The sequence below is a fragment of the Ranitomeya imitator genome, chromosome 4 (genome assembly GCF_032444005.1).
Source record: "Ranitomeya imitator isolate aRanImi1 chromosome 4, aRanImi1.pri, whole genome shotgun sequence".
Classification (NCBI taxonomy): Eukaryota; Metazoa; Chordata; class Amphibia; order Anura; family Dendrobatidae; genus Ranitomeya; species Ranitomeya imitator.
The window spans coordinates 95,041,684-95,066,462 of record NC_091285.1 but is presented as its reverse complement, the minus strand read 5'-3'; the positions used below and the strand labels follow the sequence as shown (position 1 = coordinate 95,066,462).

The following is a 24,779-nucleotide window of genomic DNA, read 5'->3' as shown; positions in this document are numbered from 1 at the left end:
ATTAATATTGCCCTTTCTGCTTGTGTGCCAGTCTTGACTCCTGGGTGTGCCATCTCTCTCTCTCTCTCTCTCCAATTGTGGGCCATAGAAAGCCTATTATTTTTTTAGCTTGATTTGGGTTCCAAAATCTACCTGAAAAAATCACTACATCAATCAGTGGGAGATAAATATTGGCCTCTGGGCTTGTGTGCCACTCCTGACTCCTGTGTGCGTCATCTCTCACTCAGTGGGCCATAGAAAGCCTTTTTTTGTTTTATTTGTTTTCTAAATTCTCCCTGAAAAAATCATTTTATTCTATTATTTTTTTTTCCTAAAGTCTCCCTTAAAAAAAAAAAAAAATCAAATCAGTGGGAGATTAATATTTACATTTGTGCTTCAGTGACAGTCCTGTGTGTGTGGCATCTCTCTCATTTGTTGCCACCAACAACAGAGTGTGTAACATTGTGCCTGATTTTCGTTGTGGTCTCACTCACCTGTAAAGGGGTAGCTAAATCATACTGAAGTTATAGCTCACCGTGTAATTTGTGTGACAGCAACAAATACCGTTAGTTTGTTTACGTTTTTAAAACAATGAGGAAGTATGGTGGAAGAGGTCGTGGCCGGGGGCGTTCATTGTCAGCTGGTAATGAGGGTAGTGGTAGTGGTGGAGCATCAGCTGGTCGTGGGAAAAAAAATATTGCACCTAAGTCTGGAGCTGTGGAGCCAGGTTCGTCGTCTGGCTACACAAGGCCTCGAACGCTCCCTTTTCTGGGAGTAGGAAAACCGCTTTTAAAGCCGACGCAGCAAGAGCAAGTTTTGGCTTATCTTGCTGACTCAGCCTCTAGCTCTTTTGCCTCCTCTCGTGAAACTGGTAAATGTCAAAGCAGCGCGTCGTTAGTGGATGTTCACGGTCAGGGACAAGTCGCTTCCTTGTCCTCTTCAGCAAAAACAACAACAGAGAAGAATGCAGCAGGCGACACAACGGGTTACTCCATGGAGCTCTTTACACATACCGTCCCTGGCTTAGAAAGTGAAGCAGTTAACAGTCCATGCCCATTACAAGTTGAATCTGACATGGAGTGCACTGATGCACAGCCACAGCCAGACTACTATGCTGGTCCTTTGACTCAGACCACAACATTGCCCTCGCAGGGTGCTGATCAAGAATCAGACCCTGATGAGACTATGTTGCCCCATCACGAACGCTATACCACCGACCGACACGGTGACACAGACGAAGTTGCACACGAGCTACAAGAAGAGGTAATAGATGACCCAGTTCTTGACCCCGATTGGCAGCCATTGGGGGAACAGGGTGCAGGCGGCAGCAGTTCTGAAGCGGAGGAGGAGGGGCCGCAGCAGGCATCAACATCGCAACAGGTTCCATCTGCCGGGCCCGTATCTTGCCCAAAACGCGTGGCAAAGCCAAAACCTGTTGGAGGACAGCGTGGCCATCCGGTTAAAGCTCAGTCTGCAATGCCTGAAAAGGTATCCGATGCTAGAAAGAGTGCAGTCTGGCATTTTTTTAAACAACATCCAATTGATCAGCGCAAAGTCATCTGTCAAAAATGTTCAACTACCTTAAGCAGAGGACAGAATCTGAAAAGTCTCAATACAAGTTGCATGCATAGACATTTAACCACCATGCATTTGCAAGCCTGGACTAACTACCAAACGTCCCTTAAGGTTGTAGCACCCTCGGCCAATGAAGCTAGTCAGCAACGCAACATCCCTTCCGGCAGTGTAGGGCCACCATTTTCCGCACCACCTGCAGTATCTGTGCAGGTTTCTTTGCCAGGCCAAAGCAGTCAGGGTCAGGGAATCACCAGTTTCGTAGTAGGAAACACTGCATCTAGGGCACCGGTGGCAACAATACCATCTCCCACCGTCTCTCAGTCTGCCATGTCCACCGGCACCCCCGCTAGTTCCACGATCTCCAGCTCTCCAGCTCTCCAGTCCAGCTCACCCTACATGAGACTATGGTTAGAAAAAGGAAGTACTTAGCCTCGCATCCGCGTACACAGGTTTTGAACGCACACATAGCTAGACTAATCTCATTAGAGATGATGCCCTACCGGTTAGTTGAAAGCGAAGCTTTCAAAGCCCTGATGGACTACGCTGTATCACGCTACGAGCTACCCAGTCGACACTTTTTTTCCAGAAAAGCCATCCCAGCCCTCCACCAGCATGTTAAAGAGCGCATCGTCCATGCACTCAGGCAATCTGTGAGCACAAAGGTGCACCTGACAACAGATGCATGGACCAGTAGGCATGGCCAGGGACGTTACGTGTCCATCACGGCACACTGGGTAAATGTGGTGGATGCAGGGTCCACAGGGGACAGCAAGTTTGGGACAGTTCTGCCTAGCCCACGGTCTAGGAAACAATTGGCTGTAGCCGTTCGCACCCCCTCCTCCTCCTCTTCGTCCTCCTGCAGAAGCGAGAGCTCGTCCACAGACCGCAGTCGCACAACCACTCCATCCGCAGCTGCCACTGTTGCACACCAGGTCTCCCATTATGGGGCAGCTACTGGCAAACGTCAGCAGGCTGTATTGGCTATGAAGTGTTTGGGCGACAACAGACACACCGCAGAAGTTCTGTCCGAGTTCTTGCAGAAAGAAACGCAGTCGTGGCTGGGCACTGTAGATCTTGAGGCAGGCAAGGTAGTGAGTGATAACGGAAGGAATTTCATGGCTGCCATCTCCCTTTCCCAACTGAAACACATTCCTTGCCTGGCTCACACCTTAAACCTGGTGGTGCAGTGCTTCCTGAAAAGTTATCCGGGGTTATCCGACCTGCTCATCAAAGTGCGTGGACTTTGCTCACATATCCGCCGTTCGCCCGTACACTCCAGCCCTATGCAGACCTATCAGTGTTCTTTGAACCTTCCCCAGCATCGCCTAATCATAGACGTTGCAACAAGGTGGAACTCAACACTGCACATGCTTCAGAGACTGTGTGAACAGAGGCGGGCTGTTATGTTTTTGTGGGAGGATACACATACACGGGCAGGCAGTAGGATGGCAGACATGGAGTTGTCAGGTGTGCAGTGGTCGAAGATTCAAGACATGTGTCAAGTCCTTCAGTGTTTTGAGGAATGCACACGGCTGGTTAGTGCAGACAACGCCATAATAAGCATGAGCATCCCCCTAATGCGTCTGCTGATGCAAAGTTTGACGCACATAAAGGATCAGGCGTCTGCAGCTGAGCAAGAGGAAAGCCTTGATGACAGTCAGCCATTGTCTGTCCAGGGCAGTGTACAGGACGAGGTAGCGGGCGAAGAGGAGGAGGAGGACGAGGAGGATGATGGGGATGATTATATTTTTAATGAGGAAGCTTTTCCGGGGCCACTGGAAATTGGTGGCGCGGCAAGGCCGGGTTCTGGTTTTTTGAGGGACACAAGTGACGTGGATTTGCCTGAAACTGCCCCTCAACCAAGCACAACCGCAGATTTGAGAACTGGAACTTTGGCCCACATGGCGGATTATGCCTTACGTATCCTCAAAAGGGACACACGCATAACTAAAATGATGAATGATGACGATTACTGGTTGGCCTGCCTCCTTGATCCTCGCTATAAAGGCAAATTGCAAAATATAATGCCACATGAGAACTTGGAACTAATATTAGCAACCAAACAATCAACTCTTGTTGACCGTTTGCTTCTGGCATTCCCTGCACACAGCGCCCGTGATCGTTCTCACACGAGCTGCAGGGGCCAGCAGACCAGAGGAGTTAGAGGGGCAGAAATCAGAAGTGGCGTTGGACAGAGGGGTTTTCTGACCAGGTTGTGGAGTGATTTTGCTATGACCGCAGACAGGACAGGTACTGCAGCATCAATTCAAAGTGACAGGAGACAACATTTGTCCAGTATGGTTACAAACTATTTTTCATCCCTTATCGATGTTCTCCCTCAACCGTCATTCCCATTTGATTACTGGGCATCAAAATTAGACACCTGGCCAGAATTGGCAGAATATGCATTGCAGGAGCTTGCTTGCCCGGCAGCTAGTGTCCTATCAGAAAGAGTATTCAGTGCTGCAGGTTCAATACTAACAGAAAAAAGGACTCGTCTGGCTACCCAAAATGTAGATGATCTAACCTTCATTAAAATGAACCACAACTGGATTTCGAAATCTTTTGCCCCACCTTGCCCGGCTGACACCTAGCTTTCCTATGAAAAGGTCTTGCCTGTGGACTATTCTGAATGCCTTTTCCAATCTCGTAATTTTCTGCACCTGATTGTCCAGCATACGACATGTTTACACTTCACTAAATGGCCAAACTTCCCACACGGGGCCGTGGTATCGACACTTGGCGACAGCACCCGTGAGAGTGCAGTTTGTCTGAAGAGGTGGGTGAGCCCGCTTTTGGTCGACGGCACTGCCACTGGGTCCCTCCTAGTACAATAAAGTGTCTCTGGCGGTGGTGGTGCGCACCCAACGTCAGACACACCGTTGTAATATGAGGGGCCCTGGGCCTGTACCGCCGGCCACAAGACAGTTTCCCCCCACCCCAGCTCAAACAGTGCTCTACCACTTGCAAAATTATCTCACAGCTCCACCAATGTTTAGTCTATGCGCTGACATCCTTCAATGCCTGCAACTGACAATACCACTGTATTGACATTTTTGTTATGTTAGGCCTTCGATGCCTGTCTGTGGTCACTCCTTCCACTAGGCCTCCACTGACCACACCACTGCTGCCCGTGTACCCCTGTAACCAATTTAAAATTGCCTACAGCCATGTGTTATTATTTTAGGCCTTCGATGCCTGTCTGCGGTGACTCCTTCCACTAGGCCTCCACTGACCACACCACTGCTGCCCGTGTACCCCTGGAACCAATTTAAAATTGCCTACAGCCATGTGTTATTATTTTAGGCCTTCGATGCCTGTCTGCGGTCACTCCTTCCACTAGGCCTCCACTGACCACACCACTGCTGCCCGTGTACCCCTGTAACCAATTTAAAATTGCCTACAGCCATGTGTTATTATTTTAGGCCTTCGATGCCTGTCTGCGGTGACTCCTTCCACTAGGCCTCCACTGACCACACCACTGCTGCCCGTGTACCTCTGGAACCAATTTAAAATTGCCTACAGCCATGTGTTATTATTTTAGGCCTTCGATGCCTGTCTGCGGTGACTCCTTCCACTAGGCCTCCACTGACCACACCACTGCTGCCCGTGTACCCCTGGAAACAATTTAAAATTGCCTACAGCCATGTGTTATTATTTTAGGCCTTCGATGCCTGTCTGCGGTCACTCCTTCCACTAGGCCTCCACTGACCACACCACTGCTGCACGTGTACCCCTGGAACCAATTTAAAATTGGCTACAGCCATGTGTTATTATTTTAGGCCTTCGATGCCTGTCTGCGGTCACTCCTTCCACTAGGCCTCCACTGACCACACCACTGCTGCCCGTGTACCCCTGTAACCAATTTAAAATTGCCTACAGCCATGTGTTATTATTTTAGGCCTTCGATGCCTGTCTGCGGTGACTCCTTCCACTAGGCCTCCACTGACCACACCACTGCTGCCCGTGTACCCCTGTAACCAATTTAAAATTGCCTACAGCCATGTGTTATTATTTTAGGCCTTCGATGCCTGTCTGCGGTCACTCCTTCCACTAGGCCTCCACTGACCACACCACTGCTGCCCGTGTACCCCTGGAACCAACATCAGAAAATATAAAAATAAGTATTTTGCTTATAAAAAAGAAAATACTGGAGAGATATCAAATGCAGACATTTTAACATTAAAAACAAACACATACAACAAAAATCTGGTACAGTACTAAAAATGGCCACCAGCTACAATAACTTTCTCCTGCAAGTAGTTAACTGAAAGGTTTTTTCAATTTTAAACACAGATATGGCATCCACCGAGTGTTGTCCTGTCGCGTCTTCTTTATATTATTGCCAAGAAGATGCAAAACAATGAAAATAATAAAATCATTATTTACCAAAAAAATAGAGTAAGTCAAAACCACATTGCAAATAAACATTCATTACAAATAAAGAAGCAGGGCGCGTCCGAGGGTGAGTATATACCTAATAAGAATATAATCACCCTCGGACGCGCCCTGCTTCTTTCCGACAGCCTTCCTTCCTAAGAATCAGCACTTCCGTGGTGTAGAGAGAGGGTTTGTTACACTCCAAGGTGTTCCCCAGGTTGCCTTTCCTGAGCTTCGATCTTCCGGCTCTCGTTTAGTAGTTGTTGGAAACTACGCTGCATTAGGCCTACAAATTGGGTATGGGGTGTAGAGAGATGGTGTGTTACACTCCAAGGTGTTCCCCAGGTTTCCTCTCCATTGCTTCGATCTTCCGGCTCTCGTTTAGTAGTTGTTGGAAACTACGCTGCATTAGGCCTACAAATTGGGTATGGGGTGTAGAGAGATGGTGTGTTACACTCCAAGGTGTTCCCCAGGTTTCCTCTCCATTGCTTCGATCTTCCGGCTCTCGTTTAGTAGTTGTTGGAAACTACGCTGCATTGGGCCTACAAATTGGGTATGGGGTGTAGAGAGATGGTGTGTTCCACTCCAAGGTGTTCTCCAGGTTGCCTTTCCTGAGCTTCGATCTTCCGGCTCTCGTTTAGTAGTTGTTGGAAACTACGCTGCATTAGGCCTACAAATTGGGTATGGGGTGTAGAGAGATGGTGTGTTCCACTGTAGAGAGATGGTGTGTTCCACTCCAAGGTGTTCCCCAGGTTTCCTCGCCAATGCTTCGATCATCATGCTCTCGTTTAGTAGTTGTTGGAAACTACGCTGCATTAGGCCTACAAATTGGGTATGGGGTGTAGAGAGATGGTGTGTTACACTCCAAGGTGTTCCCCAGGTTTCCTCTCCATTGCTTCGATCTTCCGGCTCTCGTTTAGTAGTTGTTGGAAACTACGCTGCATTAGGCCTACAAATTGGGTATGGGGTGTAGAGAGATGGTGTGTTACACTCCAAGGTGTTCCCCAGGTTTCCTCTCCATTGCTTCGATCTTCCGGCTCTCGTTTAGTAGTTGTTGGAAACTACGCTGCATTAGGCCTACAAATTGGGTATGGGGTGTAGAGAGATGGTGTGTTACACTCCAAGGTGTTCCCCAGGTTTCCTCTCCATTGCTTCGATCTTCCGGCTCTCGTTTAGTAGTTGTTGGAAACTACGCTGCATTAGGCCTACAAATTGGGTATGGGGTGTAGAGAGATGGTGTGTTACACTCCAAGGTGTTCCCCAGGTTTCCTCTCCATTGCTTCGATCTTCCGGCTCTCGTTTAGTAGTTGTTGGAAACTACGCTGCATTAGGCCTACAAATTGGGTATGGGGTGTAGAGAGATGGTGTGTTCCACTGTAGAGAGATGGTGTGTTCCACTCCAAGGTGTTCCCCAGGTTTCCTCGCCAATGCTTCGATCATCATGCTCTCGTTTAGTAGTTGTTGGAAACTACGCTGCATTAGGCCTACAAATTGGGTATGGGGTGTAGAGAGATGGTGTGTTCCACTCCAAGGTGTTCCCCAGGTTTCCTCGCCAATGCTTCGATCATCATGCTCTCGTTTAGTAGTTGTTGGAAACTACGCTGCATTAGACCTACAAATTGGGTATGGGGTGTAGAGAGATGGTGTGTTCCACTCCAAGGTGTTCTCCAGGTTGCCTTTCCTGAACTTCTATCTTCAGGCTCTCATTAAATTGTGGTTAAACGGAACAACTGCATTTGGCGTACTAGTTGGTTTGGGGCCTACTATCGGTGTCTGCCGCTCCTTGCTGTTCTCCTGGTTTCCTGTCCTAAAATTCCGTTTTCAGGCGCTCGTTAAGTAGTTGTTAATGTTAGACTGCATTTGGCCTACTAGTTGGGTTGGGGCCTACTATCGGTGTCTGCCACTCCTTGCTGTTCTCCTCCACTGAACAAAGCTGTGCCGCCTGTTTACTACTGTTGCCAATTTTGAACTGCATTTCGACTACTTACTGATTTGGGCCTACTCTCTGTGTCAGCCTCTCATTCCAGTTGTCCTCCACTGCAATGCCCCCTGATTAGTCCTGTGTTACCAATTTTGAACTGCATTTAGCCCACTTTATTCTTTGGGCCTATATCTGTGTTTCCTCCTCATCCTGCCCATTGCCCAGCCAGTGATAGATGAGTCTGCTGGTACATTGACCCATAACGCAACATTTCCCGTGCACGCTACACTGCAAGATTGTGACCCTGCTGAAAGTCAGGTCCCCCTTCCCGCATACGATACCACCTTACACGGGGACAAACAGGAAGGTGCAGATGAAAGTGCAGGTTCCTTCATCAGGTGGGGGGAGGAATACTAGTTGGCGACGTCACTGGCACAGGGCCTCTCATGGTACGCAAAAGTGTTGCTGCCGGTGGGAGGCGCCCCCGCCGTGCAAACACACCGCTGTACTTTGAGGGGCCCTGTGCCAGTGCCAATGCCAACGAGTGGGCCCCCCCTGCTTGCTCAGGTTCACAGCACTTGCAAAGTTGAAATACTTACCTCTCCCTGCTCCACTGCCGTGACGTGGTCCAGATTTCCTGGGCCCACTAATTACTTGAACCAGCCCTACCCACCACAACTTTAGCCAAATGACCCCCAATTTCAAATGCCTTCCAATTATTATAAGGTAAATTACGCTTGACAAGCTTCATTAAGAAGAATGGATGGTTTTGACATTAAAATGGGCACTCTAGGTGTTTTCCTGGCCCCCACTCACTGCCGACTATGCTGCCCCATTGACTTGCATTGGGTTTCGTGTTTCGGTCGATCCCGACTTTACGTCATAATCGGCCGATTTCACTCGACCCGACTTTTGAGATAGTCGGGTTTCGCGAAACCCGGCTCAACTCTAAAAAGGTCAAGGTCGCTCAACTCTACAAATCAGTCTGGAACAAAATGGGGATGATTTAATAGTAAGAATAAATCAGAAATATTGCACAGATTGAGTTAGGCTAAGTTCACACTGGACATTTTTGCAGGGTTTTTTTAATGCTTTTTTATGCAAATTTTCACCTGCGTTTTACAGTACCAGCAAAGTCTAACATTTCAGAAATCTCATGCACACAGCTTGGTTTTTGTCATTAGGATTTTGTGCTTTGCATATTTTGTTGCACAGTAGAGCAGGTTACTTCTTTCAGTGTTTTTTCAGCATTTCTCTCTCACTTAGATGAGTGGGTGGTGAAAAAACATGAAAAAAAGTCCTATTCTATAGAATCAGGTTTTGGCACAAAAACACAGCAAAACCTGATATCTGCATTTTTGGTGCTTTTTTTTCAAACATTAACCCCTTACCGGCATCGGACGTACTATACCGTCTGATGCCGGCTCCCCTGCTTTGATGCAGGGCTTCGCGGTGAGCCCGCACCAAAGGCGGGACATGTCAGCTGTTTTGAACAGCTGACATGTGCCCGTAATAGCCACGGGCAGAATCGCGATCTGCCCGCACCTATTAACTAGTTAAATGCCGCTGTCAAACGCAGACAGCGGCATTTAACTACCGCTTCCAGCCGGGGGGCCGGAAATGACGTCATCGCCGACCCCCGTCACATGATCGGGGGTCTGCGATGCTTGTATATTGTAACCATAGAGGTCCTTGAGACCTCTATGGTTACTGATGACCGGTGGCTGTGAGCGCCACCCTGTGGTCGGCGCTCACAGCACACCTCCATTTCTGCTACATAGCAGCGATCAGCAGATCGCTGCTATGTAGCAGAGCCGATCGCGTTGTGCCTGCTTCTAGCCTCCCATGGAGGCTATTGAAGCATGGCAAAAGTTTAAAAAAAAAAAGTTTAAAAAAAATGTGAAAAAAATAAAAAAAACATAAAAGTTTAAATCACCCCCCTTTCGCCCCCAATCAAAATAAATCAATAAAAAAATATCAAATCTACGCATATTTGGTATCGCCGCGCTCAGAATCGCCCGATCTATCAATTAAAAAAAAGTATTAACCTGATCGCTAAACAGCGTAGCGGGAAAAAAATTCGAAACACCAGAATTACGTTTTTTTGGTCGCCGCGACATTGCATTAAAATGCAATAACGGGCGATCAAAAGAACGTATCTGCACCAAAATGCTATCATTAAAAACGTCATCTCGGCACGCAAAAAATAAGCCCTCAAACGACCCCAAATCATAAAAAATGGAGACGCTACGAGTATCGGAAAATGGCGCAATTTATTATTTTTTATTTTTTTTTTTTTAGCAAAGTTTGGAATTTTTTTTCACCACTTAGATAAAAAATAACCTAGTCATGTTAGGTGTCTATGAACTCGTAATGACCTGGAAAATAATAATGGCAGGTCAGTTTTAGCATTAGTCAACCTAGCAAAAAAGCCAAACAAAAAACCAATGTGGGATTGCACTTTTTTTTGCAATTTCACCGCACTTGGAATTTTTTTCCCGTTTTCTAGTACACGACATGCTAAAACCACTGATGTCGTTCAAAAGTACAACTCGTCCCGCAAAAAATAAGCCCCCACATGGCCAAATTGACGGAAAAATTATGTCTAAGTTATGGCTCTGGGAAGGAGGGGAGCGAAAAACGAACACGGAAAAACGAAAAATCCCCCGGTCATGAAGGGGTTAAACTTTATCAGCACAAACAAGAGACAAATCTAGCATGCCAAAATCCCAGCAAAAATGCACAAATAATGCATAAAAAATGCAAACAAAAACTCTTCTTTTTGTCTGTAGTTTCTTTCCTGAAAAGAGATAAGGTTTTGCTGCAGAAAAAAATGCAGGAAAATTGTCTAGTGTGAAGTTACCCATAGGATTCTGGCACACATGCCAAGCGTTACATTTATTAAGGATTTAGGCTGGTTTCACACTTGCGTTTTTATCTGCAGCGTTTGTACTGCATAAAAACGCATGCATTTTTTCCCCTATGTTTAACATTAAAAACGCATGCGTTTTTTTTATACGCGTTTGGTCGCGTTTTACGACGCATGCGTTTTTTGCTGCATGCGTTCATTTGCAGAAATGCAACATGTAGTAATTTTCAGAGGCGTTTTTTTGGCGCATAAAAACGCATGCGTTCGTTTGCGTTTTTTTGCGTCAAAAAATGCATTGGAGTCTATGGAAACGCATGCGTTTTTTACGTACATGCGTTTGCATGCATTTTTGAACGCATGCGTTTCAATTAAGATAAGGAGGTCTAGACACTGATAAGCCACCCCCTAGCATCAAGGTGATAAAAGGGAGGGGACAGTTTCAGGACACTTCTCATCAGACTCTCAAGAAGACAAGACACTGTCGGACAGCATTTTAGAGGACAAGACACAGGACAATGTGAGTATATCCTAACCAATGCCTTTATTTTCTATTTTTTGGCTCTACATGTCCTAATTTCTTCCATTTCTTTTTTTCAACATGCATCAGAATGTCTTCTTCGGAGTCTTCATCTGGTGAGGAGTTTGAGTCACGTCAGTCGGAAGTGGAGCATGTCAGTGAGGTGAGTATTTGCCTCTTCAGCTTGGTAAGTATTCACTGTCACATCGACACATGTGACAATTTTATTTTTCCTTTTTATTAGAGCACTTCCACTGAGGCACAGACCGGGCCAGAGCAGCGGAGTCAACCTCCGGAGGGAAGACGGCAGCAGGTATGTAAACAAGGCTGACTGTCCTCATTGTAATATTCTTGAATCTTCCTTTCTTTACCCTTGAATTTCTTTAAATTTTTCTTCTGGAATCCTTTTGTATGTTGACTTTCATATTCATGCCATTTCTCATCATCTGTTCTCTTTCTTTTCCTTATGTGATTGAGCATACTTTAATGATTTTCTTTTAATTTTAGGCTTCACGACGGGACGACAACCGTATTGACAATGACCTCCTTATAACCCTGGTCCAGGAGCGAGTTCCGTTGTGGGACAGCTGGGATCCACTGCATTCGATGAACAGCATGCTCCGCCATTTATGGAATGAGGTGGCCCAAGCGTTGTGGGATGGCAGGGACAATGCCACGCCACGGGTCTGTAATGCATTTGGTAAGTATTGCACTGCAGTGTGAAGCAGCAGAGACCTTGGCCGTGCTCGCTTGACTGTGTGTGATGAAAGAAACTCTTCAGAGTTTCTTTCATCACACACAGTTGTCTTTGCAGGACAAAAAGTCCATTTACTGACCATAATTTTTTTTTTTTTTAACAGTGGACAAAGTAAAAACACGTTGGCGTTCCATGAAGGACTGCTTCAACAAGGACCTGCGCGAAGAGAGTCGTGCTGCCAGTGGTTCAGGAGCAAGGACCAGACTGTACAAATATCATCGTGTGCTGTCATTTTTAAGACCGGTCCTTCTCCAGAGAATGTAAGTTTTGCTCACATGCTTTCGGTTGTATTGCATTGACATAATCTGTATTTTCAAATTCCACAGGATTTAGCGTCTGGTTATTTTTTTGTATTTCCTTTGTCCTTTTTTCACAGCACACACAGCACGACTGTCGCTCCAGGTTCTGGAGCGGTCCTTCAGCCGGCAGCCACGGACCCGTCCCAGCCATCCAGCAGCGCAGCAGCAGGTGGGCCTTCCACACTAACTGGAGACCAGGGAGCTGGCCTATCAGGTCTTCCCCTTTCGCAGTCCTCTTCCACGGCACCCTTTTTTTGGGCTCATCCCGGCAGCGACAGAGAGCTTCGGAAACTCATGCCTGAGTTTTTGCACTTGAGCTCGGTTTTACACGAAGCAGTCAAGGCTTTAGGTGACCGAATGGATGTTTCTCATAACCTCTTGAATTGCCGTATCCAGGAGGTCACCAAAAGCCTTGATCAAGTGAAAGCCGACCTCCAGAGGCCAGCTCATCATTTTTTCAACCAAATTGAGCTGGGCATGTCGGAACACCTTAGCCCTGATCTCCAGCTCAGTGTGATGCAGGCCTGCAATGCTGCTTTTGTGCAGGCTATGCAGCAGAGTCGGAATTTACAGCAGACAGTGGCGGCATATCCAACTGTGCCGTCACTGTCACGATTAACCTCCATGCCGACCTCTGCTGCATACCACTGCATGGCCACCTCAATTCCTTCCACAGGTGGACTCCACTACAGCACCAACACCATGACGAGTGCAGTTGGACATCCCACCGCCACCACCATGACAACCGCTGCTCCGGCTTGGACCTCCTCCACTGACACCACGATGCAGCAGGACCCTGGCATGGCTTTTCGGACCGCCCCCCCCCCCCCAATGCAGCAGGACCCAGGCATGGCTTTCCGGCCAGGACCCACCCCGATGCAGCAGGACCCAGGCATGGCTTATCGGAGCGCCCCCCCGATGCAGCAGGACCCAGGCATGGATTATTGGTGCGGCCCCCCCGATGCAGCAGGACCCAGGCATGGCTTATCGGAGCAGCCCCCGATGCGGCAGGACCCTGGCATGGCTTATCGGACCGGCTCCCCCCATGCAGCAAGACCCAGGCATGGATTTCCGGCCAGGACCCACCCTGATGCAGCAGGACCCAGGCATGGCTTATCGGACCGGCCCCCCCCATGCAGCAGGACCCAGGCATGGCTTATCGGACCGGCCCTACCACGATGCAGCAGGACCCTGGCAGGGCTTTATGTCCCCCCCCAACGATGCAGCAGGACCCTGGCAGGGCTTTATGTTCCCCCCACCACCACGACGCAGCTGGACTCTGGCATTGCCGAGCGCTCGACAAGCACAAAGGACTGTGAGACAGTGCAGCCGGACCCTGATGTGTCTCCCGCCACCACGCTACAGCATATGAGCCCACAAAGACGTCCCCCTACCAGGCAAACCCAAACAAAAACTCAGAAAATAAAAAAAACTCTTAGTATTCCTCCCCCATCCGATGTGTCTGTATTGTCAGTTTTGTCTCACCCTTCCAGTGCGTCTCAAGCCCCTCATGTGTCAAGCCCCATCCCCGAACTTCCAGACCCTTCTAGTTTCATTGCCCCTTCTCCTGCCACCTCTGCATCGTCCACGGTTAGCCAGGTCTCAGTTCTTCACACCCCCCGTTTACATCACTCTACCCCAAGCCGTCGCGGTACAAGCCGTCGTGGTACCAAAAAATAAGTTTTAGACTTTGTTAACTAAATAAAAACAGTTTAATTTGCCACACTTATATTTGGTTTATTGTATCTATCGTCACCGGCAACACACACCGTGCGCCAAGAAACTTCGCCACACACATATTCTTTGGGCCACAACATATCTCCAGTAGTTAAAAATACTTGTGTCTTTAGTATAGAGATATGAGGTGGCCCCAAAAATATAACATTTATTTCCATACTCTATTTTTGTATATGCCTAGTGTGACAGAACGAAGAGAAAATGGTGGAAATCCAGTTCAGTCCTCTACTGTCCAAAAACTCAAAAGTTAGGACACCTGACCTGTTGAGTAGATAACTGCCTTGTATATTCACCATATTCTCTTCTTTATACCTAATCTATTACACACCAATTGAGGTGACAATGGTTGTCACACGCTACATCTATGTTCACCTGCCCAGGTGTAAGAAATAGTGAATTCATGAGCCTGTATATGTTTATCATGAATTCATTATTTCTGACACTTGACTTGATGAGTATAGATAGCGTGACAGTGATTGTCTCTCCATTTTGTGTCCAATGGATATATGAGTATAGAGTCTTGACGCAATGACGTCAACAAGCTTACCAATAAATCAACATGGTTGCCATTATTAGAAGTATGTGGCCAGTGTTTTGTATCATTATTTGTAAACCAAAATAGAGAGTGGAACAATAAGAGGTCAATTATGATATTAACATAATAACTAGCACCTCTGCCTGTATCACCCACTCCTGGTTTTGGATTACAAAAAATGATATTACATACATACTGTATCTACTGCCCGTTTTTGGGCAACCTTGGTTTGGAGAGGAAAAAGATAGGAGACACGGTCAACACAACCAACACCAAAGTTTATTAATTTGAAATAGTATTTTCATTATAGAAACTTACTGGTACAGATAAAGATACAACTGGACATTTAACCCTAGAACGCGTACCTGGGGCCTCGCAGGCCTGCTAGGTTACTTGTTTTCTATTATCTGTAAAACTACATTAGTTAGAATTTTGAAACTCAAGGTAATCCTCAGGTATATAGTTGTTAGTAATATCCAGTTGTTCATATATTTTTATGTTATAGGCATCTCGTATAGCAACGCTTTTTTGTGACTACCCCAGATTCACGTACCTGGGGCCTTTGAGGCCTGCTTTGGTTTACATGTACTCCTCAGTCTTTTTGTCTGTACTGCTGTTGGGGAAGAACTTATGACTCAGTCTTTATGACTATTGGTCGATGGCTGTTGCTGGGAAGAGTGTGGATTCTGCCTGACATGGTAATGTGATCCTGGAAAAGAAGCTGACGCTTCAGTCCAGAAAGATCTATGTTCCAACATAGTGAAAACACTAGCTTTACCAATTTTCCATTCTGGAAAAAATATCACTATGGATAATTATTTTACTAATTTAGAACTGGCCAATTTTTTGCTTCAGAAACAACTAACACTTGTTGGTACAATGAGACCAAACCGCCGCGAAATTCCACCAATAATGAAGCACCATGCACAGCGACCAATCTACGAGAGTGTATTCGGTTTCTGCAATGAGGCAACAATGGTGTCCTATAAAGCCAAGAAAGAAAAATCTGTGATATTACTGAGCACAATGCATCACGATGAAAGTATTGACACCAATGACAGGAAACAAAAACCTGAAATTATACTTCATTATAATAAGACAAAAGGAGGTGTCGACAAGATGGACGAAATGATTACTGAATATTCGTGTAAAAGGCAGACTAAACGTTGGCCTGTTGCCCTTTTTTCGAATATCCTTGATGTGTCATCCCTCAATAGCTATATTGTTTATTGTCAAACTAATCCAGAATTCCATGCCAACAGGAATGACAAGAGACGTCTATTTTTGACAGAACTTTGTTATGAACTTTTGATGCCTACTATGCTAGAGAGAAGCAGCACAAAATGCTTATCAAGGCAAATTACAGAGGCAATGATCCGATGTGGAATATGCTTTCAGGAACAGGCAGAGCAAAGAGAAAAAAAAAGAAAGCGCTGCTATATTTGTCCAGCAAAGAAAGAAAGAAAATCGGAGCGTTTCTGTTCTACTTGCGGACAAAATGTATGCAGGGAACATTCTGAAGAAAAAATAATATGCAAGAATTGTCGGGGGAATATGTAAAGTGGAAAATAAATATTCCTGCACCAAGTTTGCTACAGACTTTATGTAAAAACTTTTTATAAGAAAAAATGTATCCATCATAAAAAATTGTACTGAGTGAATATATTGGGGTGCCCGTTTAGTTACATTTTTGTTGTTTTATGTACATAATTTTTTTTTGGAATTATACACATCTTAGGCTATGTTCCAAGTAGCGCTGGGGTTCACCAGAATGGGATCCATAATGGATCTGACCTCCTGGTAACTCCAGCTAAGGCTGATGGAATGCCGGGATTCCACCAGCCTTAGCTGAGGTCACCAGGAGGGCAGATCCATTACGGATCCCCTCCTGGTGGACCCCAGCGCTAGTGGGAATGCATCCTTACTTTGCAAATTTAAAATAAACTTTGAAAAGTATTTTTATTTGAGTTATTCCATGTTATTTGCACACAGGCCTAAAAGGCCCCAGGTACGTGAATATGGGGTAGTCACAAAAAAAGCGTTGCTATACGAAATGCCTATAACATAAAAATATACGAACAACTGGAAATTACTAACAACTATATAGCTGAGGAATAACTAGAGTTTCAAAATTGTAACTAAAGTAGTTTTACAGAAAATAATAAAAAAATAACCTGACAGGCCTGCGAGGCCCCAGGTACGCGTTCTACCAGCCTTAGCCGGGGTCACCAGGAGGTCAGATCCATTACGAAATCCCATCCAGGTGGACCCCAGAGCTAGTGGGAATGCATGCTTACTTTCAAATAAGTTATTCCATGTTATTTGAAAACAGGCCTCAAAGGCCCCAGGTACGTAATAGTGTAGATTTCTATGGTCACGCATTCTAGGGCAACATTGTCCTGCCATGACACCCGTCCAATATCTGAATCAAAATAGGCCGCAAATTGGTCCCGCATGAGACCAACGGCTGCAGTTGACCGCAGCGGGTGATGCTGGAAATCAGGCAGTGGGTGTGCAACTGGTTCATCCAGTTCAATGTGGGGTCGCTCCTTAGTAATTATGTAATTGTGGAGAACCACACAGGCTTTGACCACCTCGTCGACTGTTTCCACTTTTAGATTTATGGCTGTTGCAAGAATGCGCCATTTAGCAACCAGAATGCCAAAGGTACACTCTACTGTTCTCTGGGCCCTGGTCAGTCTGTAGTTGAAGATCCTTCTAGTGTGGTCCAATTCCCGACTGGAATATGGCTTCAGTAGATTTTCACACATCTGGAAGGCCTCATCCCCAACCATAACAAATGGCAGCGGTGGGCCTTGAGTGTTGGGGAGAGGCTGTGGAGGGGGAAAATAAAATTGTTGCCATACACACGCCGGCCCATATCCAAGCTCTTGAAAGTCTGGGAATCATTGCCACGGCCAAAAGCTCCAATGTCCACGGCGATTAAGTGACACTCCGCATCAGCTATTGCCATGAGCACTACAGAAAAATATTTTTTGTAGTTGAAAAACTCCGATCCTGTCCTGCCTGGTTTGATAATGTGGATGTGCTTTCCATCCACCGCTCCTAAACAGTTGGGGAAATCACACACATTCAAGAATTTATCTGCAATTTCACGCCACATGTCTGCAGTGGGTACTGGTATAACTCCTCACGGAGTACATTCCATAATGCCCGAGAGGTGTCCACAACTATTCCAGACAGGGTGGATATTCCAATCCGGTATTGGAAGTGGAGGGAAGATAAACTCTCCCCTGTGGCAAGAAATCTAGAAGAAAAACACAAACAAAAACAACATTACAATCTACTCTTTTTATGGTGTGGTTTAAAAAAAAAAAAAAAAGAGGAAAACACAAAAAAAACATGTCAGAATAAACAAAATTGGGACTGTCATTGGTTTAGATTTTAAATGTACCTTAATGTCACCAGCAGACGTTCCTCGGGTGGAATCCCTCTATGGAGCTGGGTATCCTGTCGCCGTATGGCTCCTTGGACACGAGACAGCAAATCCCGGAACGATTCTTGCGACATTCTCGTGTACTCCTGGAATTTCTCGGGGTTGGCATACAGCTCGGCATAGAGCGTGTGATAGTCTCCACGGCTCTCACGCACTTCTATTATGGGGTGCCTCCAAAAACGCCTACGTTGTCTCCTTCTCCATCTTTGGCGGTTTCGGTCTTGCTCCCAAGCAAAAGCACAAGCCAGAAAAATCTTGAAGCTGAAATCCAGGTTGAAATAAAAGCTCTCCATGCGAAGATCCATCATGACACAGGAAACAGTAGCAAGCTGTTAAAATTTCAGTAGCCCTAGGGTCATATAAGCCCTCTCTATTCCTATTGGTAGTGTCTGGTTATCTTTTTTTGGCTCCTGTGATATTTTTGGACATGTGCACAAAAAAACGCAAACGCATGAAAAAACGCATGTAAACGCGTGCAAGCGCTGCGTTTTTTAGCCACATGCATTAACGCATGCGTCTAAAAAACGCAGCGTTTGCACGCGTTTACATGCATTTTTTCATGCGTTTGCAAACGCGTTTAAAACGCTGCAGATCAAAACGCAAGTGTGAAACCAGCCTTAGTTGTTCTCTGCACCTTACTAGATACATTTGTCTAGGTAGATTCACATAATACCACTTATAATAGTATTGGGATTTTTTGCTTCAAAAAGAAAAACTGGCGGAAAGTAAGTCTTGAGCTGAAACAAGGAATAGAAACTGACTGTTTAGATCAATGTAGCTAAATCAAACAGCATCTTCCGACTGCCTCTTTTCTTCTTCAGAATGGGCCAGAGCTGTACTTGGTAGGCTGAGGCCCGCATGACTGATTGGGCCCGTAGAAAAAGGGGGTTGGAAATGGGGTTATGGTATTGGATCATTAGTAGGAAAGTGGTGTCAGTAAAGGGGAGAATAAAAGAAATAAGTGCAGAAAAAGGGGCCATTTTAGTGGATTCCAGAAACATGAGTCCCACCCGCCTACTCTCTTTTGTCATGTAATTTGGGCAATTTTTGCAGAAAATATTATAGATGTATATATTATTTAGGACTGCTTGGTTTGTAGGAAATATTCTAGAATTTGTTACTGTGAGTCGCGGTGGCTGAGGCAGTGGTGGGGTACTTGGTGTTAGTGAAATTTGCTATGAGGGCAAATTTATAGGGATGGTTCTCATCAGGATGAAATTATGATAGACTCATCTGGCACTTAGTGGGGCTCTGGACAGCGGTGTACCCTGGGAGCCCGTGGTGGTGGTGTTCTTTTGCCATTGATGGTGGTGTGGTGTCCTCGTGCTGGGCATTACTGCTGAGGGAAAAAATAATTGCATTGGCAAACGCTTTGTTTTTGGTGTGCCAGATCTTGTAGCTTCCAGGACATCCCACATTTTTTCAGTAATTAAAATTTGGTTATTGTTTGTTAATAAATGGCCACTGTGGCCATTGATATCCAAAAGAAGCGCTCCTGTGCATTATTATATTATTGAACACCATACACTGTAAAGAAATATAAAAGATGTTTTGGATCACTGTCAAGTTGGAATCATGCACAACTACCAAAGGCACGAAGTGATGGTGGCATCTTCTCTTTAAATATAGAGAAGTACCTCTGTGGATTCATGATATCATCAATGAAATGTAACTCGAACTCCATGAGCATTTACCCACTTAAGGGCACTGCCACACCATGTTTCAATGCAGGCCCTATGCATTTCTCAAAAAAATAAATTTTGAGAAATGCACGATGCCTATAGTGAACCATTGTTGTGTCCTTATGTGAGCCTGCATGAGTGCTGTTGGTGTTGGAGAGCTACATTACATTGACAACATGAATTCACAGATGTACTGCTTTTTATTGTAAAATATGCTACCATCTCTCTGTGCCCTTGGTAGATGTGCATGATTCCAACATGACAGCGATCCAAAACACACATCTGTTGCATTTCTGAAGAACAGGATGCAAATTATTCAGTAGCCAAGTATGTCTTTTGATTTAAACCAAACATCTATAGGGAATTCTGAAGAGACAAGTTGAGCATCACTCTCCATCCAGCATCCAGGCTCTAAAAGAAGAGGTTATTCTTGAAGAAATAGATAGATGTTATAATATGTTGCCAACTTGTTTATTCCATGCCCAGAAGACTTAGTGCGGTCCTTAAAAATCATGAAGTTTATACTAAATACTAGATATTAGGAAACAGCTAGGGAAACAAATTAAATTATTAATCAGAGGTTGTTCCATAGAATTCTGAAAAGGTATCAAACAATGTCCTAGCTGCTGCAGCCCCAGAGATGGCAGGTCCAACGTTATAACATGGGTTGTTTGGAAATTACGGGTGATTTGCGCTGCTGGTGTACATCCAATCAAGGAAACCAATTCAAGAGAGAGTAATATCATTATGCTTTATGCTTAAGCATTTTGAAGCATTCTAACTTCTTTTTAGGGAAGCCACAGAGATTCACTCCTTTAGGAGAACTTCGGAGAATAAGCGGGAATACTTCAAAACACGTAGAGCATTAACCACAACGATATTACTCTCTCTTGAATTGCTTTCCTTGATTGGATGTTCACCCGCAGTGCAGGTCACCCACAATTTCCAAACGGCGCATAAAATACTAGATATAGTAGTTTTTGATGTGGTGTGTATTCATTTTTGCATTAACTAATTTGAGCAAAACTGAAGAATTTGTAATGAAAGTCATATTATGGGTTAAAAAATGTTCTATGAAACTCAGTTGTCAAAATGTTAGAAATAGTTATTGTATTGAGATATTTATGAAAATCTTAATTTTAACAGGGGGTGTACTCATTTATGCTCAGCACTGTATAACTCAGCATATATTACTGGGATGATTAGGACATTTTGCAAAAATGTTAAAACTAGGATCAGGATGCTGTTGATCTAAAAATGAATGAAGGGATTAGGAATGAGTTGTGTCAAAAGTGTCCACAGCTGTAAGGGCATGTGCACACGTAGTAAAAGTGGTGTAGAATTTTCTGCACAAAATCGGCATCTCCTGGCAGAATCAGCAGCCGCTGTGTTTGTGCGGATTTTGTGCGGATTTGCCGCGGAATTGATGCGGATTTTGTGAGGATTTTCTGCAGTTTTTGCCACTGCGGATTTCTATCATGGAGGGGTGCAGAAATGCTGCAGAGTACTTAGAATTTCTTACCTTTTCATATTTTGCAAAGCCACCCATGACTGCTGGGTCAACAATTCCATTCAGGCACATAGATAGTGGGTTAATTGGCAGATTTTCATCTCTCTGGTATTGATTTATAAGCATCAGTATTTTCTCATTGGTTGCTGACATAGTTTCAATGGCATTTTCAAGAGGACTAATGGTTGTCTGGAAAAAAAATAAATCCATATTCTTAATAAAATGTATTCAATATCTACAAATGTCTGAAAGTCAAAAGTATATTAAACGTACATGTGACATTGAAGTAACCTCAAACCAGCGCAGTATTCCAGGTAACCTGTAGGCCGTGACAAAAGTTGCTCTTTCAATCCACATGGACTGCAACAGAAAAAATATTCTTAGGTACATTCCGATGAAAAGCAACAATGAGATAAGAAAATGCAAGACGTAACACCAAATAAGTGGACCCCACAGTTTGTTACCCACTTTCTTACGAGTGCGGCGATACCCCAAATGTAGTAAAAAGGTTCTGTTTGGACAAATGGCAGGGTTCAGAACGGAAAGAGTAATATTTTAATTTTGGAACACAAATTTGTCCGAAAGAGATGGTGGACACAATGTCACATTTGCAGGGTGCCTAAACAGAAGAAACCCCTGACAAATGACCCCACTTTGGCAACTACACCCCTTAAGGATTTTATTCTGGGGTATAGTGAGCATTTTGAACCCACAGGTATGACACAGAATTTGATAACATTAGGTTGTCATATTGAAATAGTTCATTCTTTCACAAAAATCTTGCTCTAGCCACAAAATTTCTCATTTTTGAAATTGGTAGCACCAAAAAGTAGACCCACAGTTTGTTACCCAAATTCTTGCGAGCACAATACCCTATATGCAGTCAAAAAGTTCTGTTTGGACAAACGGCAAGGCTCGGAACGGAAGGCCTTCCCTGGATGCAGGTTCAGCGGAGACAGCCATTGATCAGACTTAGCCTGGATAGCTGTCCACAACTCTTCAGCTGCATGACTGCGATCTCCAAGGCATATCAATTTTAACACTGCCTGCAGTGAGCCCTGGCTGCGCAGTACGGAGGTGGTGGGGATTCGCCCTGCACTGTGGGAACGTGTGTCTCATTAAGGCAGAGGTTGAGGACGCAGGTGGAGGCCCTAGAGAAGATAGAGGAGGAGAAAGAAGCAGTGGTGGAAGTGTGAAATGTCCTGCAAGCCATGGGGATTCCAAGACTTGTGGAGCAGCACCTACCCCCACAGCCACCAGTCACCCAGTGCTCAGTCAGCGAGATGTAATGCCCTTGGACAAGTAAGCACGGCCAAATGTCTGTGGTGAAATGCATCCTGGCAGATAGAAATTTAGTCAAGGAACGAGTGATGTTGTCTGCGACATGGTGGTGTAGCGCAGGAAGAGTTTTCTTAGAAAAGTAATTGCAACTAGGCAATCGGTATTAGGGGATTGCGACGGCCATCAGCTTTCAGAAACTATCTGTATCTAGAAGGCAGAAAGGCATCTATTCCATCACCAACATATTGGAAATGGTGGAGTTCAACTTCTTAGCTTTGTCATGCATAGGAGGAAACAATCTTTTATGTGACCATTACTGCTGTACCGTGGGCTGGCTGCAGTGCAGAGAGAGTGTGGAGTACGGTGAACCAGACAAACTGCTGGACCGTGAGAGAGGCGGAGGTGCTATGGTGGATTTCGAAAGTTGTGGTGTGCTCATTTTCTGAGATGCGTCTAAAACAGCAGGCATGTCCACTTCCGTTACAGCTGACAGCAGGCTTTCAGTCAGTCTGATTGGAGCAGGTAAAGAATCCGAGGTTCTGCAGTCGAAGACCTGCGTCTCAATAGTTGGCATAGTAATAATAATAATAATAATAATAGTAATCTTTATTTATATAGCGCCAACATATTCCGCAGCGCTTTACAGTTTAACAGTTTCAAACACAACAGTCATAAGTAACAACGTTAACAATACAATAATTAAAGCGAAATAAGACAACCCTGCTCGTGAGAGCTTACGATCTACAATGAGGTGGGGGAGATACAAAGCCCAGGTGTGTATTTACAATGATGTATTTACAATGATGGTCCAGCCATCTTCGGGGGTGGGGAACAGATGGAGATAGTGAATGGGCTACACACACACAAACATAAAATGACTGATTAGTGAACATGGTAGGCCGCTCTGAACAAATGTGTTTTGAGCGAGCGCCTAAAACTATGCAAATTGTGGATGGTCCTAATATCTTGGGGTAGAGCATTCCAGAGGATTGGCGCAGCGCGGGAGAAGTCTTGGACTCGGGAGTGGGAGGTATGGATTAGTGCAGAGGTTAGTCAAAAGTCATTTGCAGAGCGCAGTGGTCGGTTAGGCCGATAGACAGAAATGAGGGAGGAGATGTAAGGGGGTGCCGCACTGTGGAGAGCTTTGTGGGTGAGAATAAGTACTTTGAATTGTATCCTGTAATGAATGGGCAGCCAGTGTAATGACTGGTGAAGAGCGGACGCGTACGAGTAATGATTAGCCAGATGGACGACCCTGGCTGCTGCATTAAGGATGGACTGGAGAGGGGAAAGTCGAGTGAGGGGGAGGCCAATTAATAGAGCATTACAGTAGTCCTGGCGGGAGTGGATCAGGGGGACAGTGAGGGTTTTTGTTGTTTCCATGGTGAGAAAAGGGCGGATTCTAGAGATATTCTTTAGGTGTAAGCGGCACAAGTGGGCAAGAGATTGTATATGGGAGGTGAAGGAGATATCGGAGTCAAACATAACACCCAGACAGTGTGCCTGCTGTCGGTGTGTTATTATGGTGCCACCCATGGAAAAGGAAATGTCAGATTTAGGGAGGTTAGTAGATGGTGGGAGAAGAAGAAGTTCAGTTTTGGAGAGGTTGAGTTTCAGATAGAGAGCAGACATGATGTTGGAGACTGCAGGCAGACAGTCAGTGGCGTTCTGTAGTACAGCGGGGATAAGGTCAGGGGATGATGTGTATAGTTGTGTGTGTCATCAGCATAAAGATGGTACTGAAAGCCAAATCTGCTGATGGTCTGTCCAATTGGGGCCGTGTAGAGAGAGAAGAGAAGGGGGCCAAGGACTGAGCCCTGAGGTACCCCGACAGTGAGAGGAAGAGGAGATGAAGTGGAGCCAGAGAACAGAACACTGAAGGAGAGGTCAGAAAGATAGGAGGAGAACCAGGAGAGAGCAGTGTCCTTAATGCCTAGTGACTGGAGCCTAGAGAATAGGTGAGGGTGGTCAACAGTGTCGAAAGCTGGAGAAAGGTCGAGAAGAATGAGCAGAGAGTGATCAATGTTATGTTTTGCTGTCAGAAGGTCATTGGTCACTTTAATGAGTTCAGTTTCTGTCAAATGTAGGGGCAGAAACCGGACTGTGAGGGGTCTAGGAGGTAGTATATAGCAATAGAGGAGGAAAAAGCAGCAGATGCAATTGATAAGGCGGCTAAAGATTGTTGAAGTTTGCTGGTCTGCATTTTTGCGCAGTGGGATTCCCAGAGTAATGCATGTTGACTGCACATGTGAAGATTCAAATACAGGGGTTGGACAAAAT

At 45.3% G+C, this 24,779-nt stretch overlaps 1 protein-coding gene across 1 annotated transcript in view; it reads right to left on the bottom strand.

Moving 5' to 3' along the window:
- Positions 1-24,779, bottom strand: part of DOCK2 (dedicator of cytokinesis 2) — a 1,209,209-nt gene that overhangs the window by 256,268 nt on the left and 928,162 nt on the right. Inside the window, exons 44-45 of the mRNA XM_069763868.1 lie at positions 21,492-21,578; positions 21,231-21,407 (exon numbers count right to left, since the gene is read on the bottom strand). Coding sequence (XP_069619969.1) covers positions 21,231-21,407; positions 21,492-21,578 — 264 coding nt within the window. The remainder of the gene's footprint in view (positions 1-21,230; positions 21,408-21,491; positions 21,579-24,779) is intronic.